At 44.2% G+C, this 6378-nt stretch overlaps 1 protein-coding gene across 1 annotated transcript; it reads left to right on the forward strand.

Moving 5' to 3' along the window:
* Window positions 1–379: 379 nt before the first annotated feature.
* Window positions 380–709, forward strand: LOC308280230 (elongin-B-like; the record flags this gene model as incomplete). Its single annotated transcript, XM_080720491.1, has 1 exon — window positions 380–709. One exon carries the CDS (start codon window positions 380–382, stop codon window positions 707–709), a length of 330 nt encoding a protein of 109 aa, XP_080576617.1.
* Between the last annotated feature and the right edge of the window lie 5669 nt (window positions 710–6378).

The raw sequence follows: 6378 nt of genomic DNA on the forward strand, positions 1-6378 counted from the left end.
ATCACTGGCCCTGAGGTGTCTTACTAGTAAGTTAAACAGCTTAATTTCCAAAGTGCATCAGTCATAATGGAAATACAAGCGCCATACTGTATTCTTTCTGAATACATTTCCATATGTGGTGCATATATCTCCATATGCCTATATATGACATCTCCATATAAGGTGCTTTGCTTTAGCTAACTATAGCAATGCACCATATGGAGAAATGCCAGCACCATATAAGGGGAAATGTACGCATCATCGATGATGATGTCACGATGAGTCAGGTCTTCAGCTGGTATATATAAACTGAAGGTCGCTGAGGTCTTTCAGAACACACCAGGCTGTTGAACGCTCAAGGAAGTCGAGAAGAAACTCCAAGAGGAACTTAAAGAGAAAGATGGATCCAGTGTACTTCATAATCAGACGCCAGAGGACCAACATCTTCACCGACGCCAAGGAGACGTCCAGCGTGTACGACCTGAAGCGCACCGTGGACGGCATCCTGAAGAGGGCGCCGGAGGAGCAGCGGCTCTACAAGAAGGACGGACGGACGGAGCTGGAGGACAGCCAGCTGCTGAAGGACTGTGGCTTCACCGGCAAGACAGCGGGACCCGAGGATCCCGCGGAGCTTGCCTTGGCTTTGATGCGCGACGACGGGACCTTCGAGCAGGTGCAGGTCCAGCCTTTTTCCGCTCCGGCCGCTAAACCCCCAAAGACGTCTTCATAGGCCAGCCAGGGGTTCTCAAAAGTGGGGTCCAGGGACCCTCAGGCGGGGGACCCTTATCTGGCCAAACAGGGGCGTCAATTGGGTATGGCAGGGGTATGCAGCTGCCATACCCTGGGTCCAGGGGGGAAATAAAAGTTACTTTAAAATATAAATCCATGAATGTCTCTTTGTCTATCTGTTTTGGTTATTATGTTGTTATATTACAGTAAAATAACTACAAATACACAATATTACAAAATGGACACTTTAACAAGGTATTATAATTATATTCTCTCCCCATCTTGACAAAATGGTATATTCTCAGGTTCCGCAGGTCAGCTGCAATTCATTATTGTTAATTGTGGCACGTTTACTAACATGCCAAGTTTAGCTGCACTTGAATGTACTACTTGAAATAAATGTATCATACCTGTTGCTAAGGTATGGCAACATGACTGGTGTCTTGCACGCGTGCACACCAGTCATGTTGCCATACATTAGCTTTTTCTGAACTGACGCCACTGTGGCCAAAGGGATTTGGTTCCCCTGGCACCACAGGGATCTATATGGCAATAAAAAGGATTTGGTTCCCCTGACATCACAGGGATCTCCGTATCTCCATATATGGGCATACAAGGGATTTGGTTCCCCTGGCATCACAGGGATCTCCATATATGGCAATAAAAGGAATTTGGTTCCCCTGGCACCACAGGGATCTCCATATATGGCAATAAAAGGAATTTGGTTCCCCTGGCATCACAGGGATCTCCATATATGGCAATAAAAGGGATTTGGTTCCCCTGGCATCACAGGGATCTCCATATATTTTGTTCCCCTGATATCACAGTGATGTCAGAGCTTGATGTCAGAGCATGAGAGTCAATCAACAAAAAAGACAAGCGTTACCCATACAGACACGGACAAGATGCGACGGTTCTGATAGTAAGGTCACAATAAAAAGTAAAGTAATCACCACACTGCTTGCTTTAGGCACACAAAATGACCTAATAATAATAGTAATAATACAAAAGAAAAGAAAAACAAAAACTGTTTTCTTTAGGCACACAAAAGCACTCAATAATCTTAAGTATGAAAGTGCATATGAACGTTAGTGCTGCTCGCTCAAGTGCAAAGCAATACTGTACCTACTACCTACCGATCCATTACAATAATACACGCAGTGAGCACAGTAGTGACAAATTAATAGCTTTCTCAGAATGTTTTTCTCTTTAGCAAAGTTTCAAAGTTCCCTTAAGCACAGTACAAAGTAAGTTTCAAGTTTTTTTAGCACAGTTTATTTTGAGCACTGTAGTGACAAATTAATAGCTGTGCATTGTGCAAATGCAGGCTTTTCTTAGTACTTCATGCCTTTACTAGGTAACACGCGAAATGTTGTAGCTTGTCCTTCCATCCTTACAGGAAGTGTTGTACATCCGTCAGTACAGGAAGTGATGTCACGTGACATCACATCACCTATGTAAAAGTCCATATATGGGTATCCCTTTTATGCCCATATATGAAGATCCCTGATGTCATCGATATATATCACTGGCCAGATGGCAAAGGCATGGCCCATATATGTGTGGCTGGTTCAGATAGGGATCTCCATGTATGGACATATGTATGAGTCTCCATATATGGCTATGGGTAACTGGTCCGATTTACATCACTGGCCAGATGGCCAAGAATTGGAGCGACCTCGCCCTTTAGGGCCTTAGCGCGAGTTTTACAGCTATAGCAAGTAAAAAAGAAAAAAATATACTGCATGGCTCATCCCTTTCATTTCCATTACAAAATGGTAACAAAATTCCAGTGGCATTTCTGAGTGAACGTACGTTAGTGTCGATGTGAAAGCAGCTTTCAAACATACGATCAGACCGTGGCCTTACTGTGTAAGCAATCGTGCACTCGTGCCTTCTTGCTCGTTTATCCTCTCATTCAGAAAACCCACTGCAGTTCTGGGCTGGCCTAGATCTAATTGCCAGACCATTTAGGGACATCCTCACAACTTAACTCCCCTGCTGACTGAAATGTTTGAGGCGGTTAACAAATCGTTGAACGTCGTTGCCAAAACGGTTCCTATTTTCTATTATACAACAAGTAGTTCCGACGAAGCAAGCTGATTCTCGGGTCTCATCAAACAAAGATAGCTACTGTGCTAGTCGCGAAAGAGCCGAAGCGCTCCCCTCTCCCAATGCTTGCAGCTCGGATAGCAGTTTCCATGTGAAGTTCAGGGACATCTATCTATAAATGCGACAAATCTCTGTCTGTCTGTCTGTCTGTCTGTATGTAATCCGCGTATCTCGAGAACCGTTCGTCCCACCGGCTTCAGATTCGGCACGCGCGTTCCCCGCCGCGACGCGGAGTGCCGTGCCCGGCCTCGACCCGACCCGACGCGCGTTTTTTCCGAACCGGCGCGAAACGTTCGGAATCACCATATGCGGAGCTGATTGTTGACATCAGGTGTTTCGGAGGAAACCGGCGCAAGCGCTGACGCAAGTGCTGACATCACTTCATAAAAGGCTCTGACATCAACAAAAAATGGACGCAGATAGACATATCTCTGTATATATACGCCACATGAGTCAACAAGAAATGGACGCAGATAGACAGATGTATATCTGTATATGGGCATAAAAGGGACACAGACAGATACAGAGATCTCCATACTGTATATGGGCATAGGCAAACAGATGGTCAAAACGGGTCCTATGGGGTTTGCAATAACGGGTGGGAAATTCATTCCCGATTTCAAATTCGGCACGCACGTTCCCCGCCACAGCAGGTAGTGCAGTGCTTGGCCTCGACCCGACCCCATCCGCAATTTTCTGGAACCAGCACGAAAGGTTCGGATTCTGTTGTCTGACATCAGGGTTTTCCGGAACCGGCACTGGGTCTGCATAGATCTCCATATATGGGCATAAAATTGATGCAGACAGACAGATACATATCTCCATATATGGGCATAAATGGACACAGACAAACAGATGGTCAAAGATCTCCATATATGGGCATAAAATGGACGCAGACAGACAGATACAGATATCTACATATATGGTCATAAATGGACACAGGCAAACAGATGGTCAAAACGGGTCATATGACAACAGGTATAATGGGGTTTGCATTAAAGGGGGAACCGGCACTGTCTGCAACACAGTCGGAGGCACAGACAGATACAGAGATCTCCATAATGGGCATAAAGGGACACAGACAAACAGATGGAGGAGGAGACAAACATAAGACAAGCAACAAATAGTGTGACTGGGAGGACATCGATGATGCAGATTTAAATGACTTTACAGCTTTTGCTGAAGAGAACAAGGATCAGTAGTCGAGATCTGGGTTGGCTGAGGTGCAGACGGAGGAGACAAACATAAGACAAGCTAAATCAACAGCACAAGACTGACAAAAAACAGGTTCTCCAAAAAAAAACTCAAGCTGAACTCTCCCGCTCCAAAAAAGAAAATAAAAGAGACAAAGACAAACTTAAGACAAGCAAAAAAGCGTGGGACTGGGAGGATGACTTGAATGAAGCAGATTTAAGCAGGCTGCGTATTCTGCTTAAAGAAGAAACAAACAAAAACAAAATCTCATATATGGGCTAAAAATGGACGCAGATAAACAGATATCTCCATATATGGGCATATACGGAAATAAAAGGGACACAGACAGACAGATACAGAGATCTCCATATATGGGCATAAAATGGACCCAGAACTGTATCTGCAGTGATCTCCATATATGGACATAAAATGGACGCCGACAGACAGACAGATACAGATATCTCTATATATGGGCATAAATGGACACAGGCAAACAGATGGTCAAAACGGGTCCTATGACAACAGGTATAATGGGGTTTGCATTAAAGGGCGGGGCATTCATTCCCTATTTACATCGTTCCCGAGTTGGCCAGGTCGCCGACTAGACGCTGGGCCGCCCCCTAGTAGTAGCTAAATGTGGCATTAAAGAATTACAAATTTCTATTGAATATCAATTACAATGAAATGAAGTTGATGTTTTAAGGGCAACTGTTGTACAGTATAATCGCAATATTACACTCGAGGGTGTGGGTTATGTGATTATTGGAACTTCTGCACTGCCTACGGGCACTCGCCCTTCGTGCTCGTGTTCCAATAATCCTGATAACCCACCTCTCGTGTAATACTCCTTAAATAGCCGACCTACAAGCTCAAAATGCGTCTCATGGCGACACTCTTTTATGACGAGGTAGGATATTAATATAAATTTACGAGAAAAAAATATATATGAAAAGTTGAAACATGGAGATACCAGGTTTCTGCGCAACAGCAACAGAAAATTGAATTATTATAACGTAGGCCTACTGTATATTATACCGTAAGTGTAAGTGGTGGTATATATAAGAGTTTGATGCACTTTTCTTTTAATAGCTTAATTGCTTAATCTCTCTCTCTCTCTCTCTCTCTCTCTCTCTCTATCTCTCTCTCGCTCTCTCTCTCTCTCTCTACAATTTACAATTTACAATTTAGGCATTTAGCAGATGCTTTTAATCCAAAGCGACGTACAATAAGCAGGTAATAAATCAATATAATAAGCAGGATAATATGTCAGTACATCAACAGCAATACAACAAATGCATAGGAATATCAATCTACTGTAGAAAAACAAAAACATAGGTAGACCACGCACCTAATAAGGGGAACATCTGCAAAGTAAATCGTTACCAAGACATTTCTTCACCAATGTGTTTCTAAAGGTGTGTAATAATATGTACTAAAAGGTTGAAATTCAACTCCCGGGGGAAACCTCATAAAAAAAATGATCTGTTCAGTTTTTTTACGATTTACTTCGCAGATTGGTCAAATATCTTATAAAATCGTCTTACTATAAGCAGTAAAAATACTTTTCTAAAACCTAAAAAATGCTATCTCACTTCACGTGTGGTCATTGAGTGAAGGGGAGTGTTACAGTAGTGCAATAGGTTTATAGGTGGAGTCTGAAGAGGTGAGTCTTCAGTCCATGGCGGAAGCTATGAAGTCAGTATCTCTCTCTCTCTCTCTCGTCGGGTAGATCCTGTTGGGTCCCCCTCTCCCTTCCAGTTCCAGCTGAGACACTATCTATTATTGATGCCTGAACATGCTCTCCAAGGATCTGGAGATCCATTATTCATGCCTGACCATCCATCTCTCCCAAAGGACCCCCCCCCCCCTCCGTCCCTTACTGTCTCCTCCTCACAAGTACCCCCCCCCCCCCAATCTCTCCTTCGGACCGTCTGGAGAAAAAATAATAACAGGTGCCCACTCTCCTCCTCCATCTCTGGCTGTCTTCATTTCCTTCTGGGTCACCTGGCCTTTGGGAACATGTTAAATGCGCTAAGTGTGTGTAAGAGTGTGTGTGTGTGTGTGTGTGTGTGCGTGTGTGTGTGTGTGTGTGTGTGTGTGAGTGTGTGTGTGTGTGTGTGTGTGTGTGTGTGTGTGTGTGTGTGTGTGTGTGTGTGTGTGTGTGTGTGTGTGTGCATGTGCATGTGCGTGTGTGTGTGTGAGCGCCACCCTGCCCAGGTGGCACTTTGGCAACCTGCTAAACGAGTGTGTGTTTGTATTAAAGATGTATGAAGGCTTCTCTCGCTTCCTTGTGACAATTAACAGTGTCTTCCCCCTACCACACACACACACGCACGCACGCACGCACGCACGCACGCACGCACG

This window comes from Nannobrachium achirus (assembly GCF_963921795.1).
Source record: "Nannobrachium achirus genome assembly, chromosome: 24".
Classification (NCBI taxonomy): Eukaryota; Metazoa; Chordata; class Actinopteri; order Myctophiformes; family Myctophidae; genus Nannobrachium; species Nannobrachium achirus.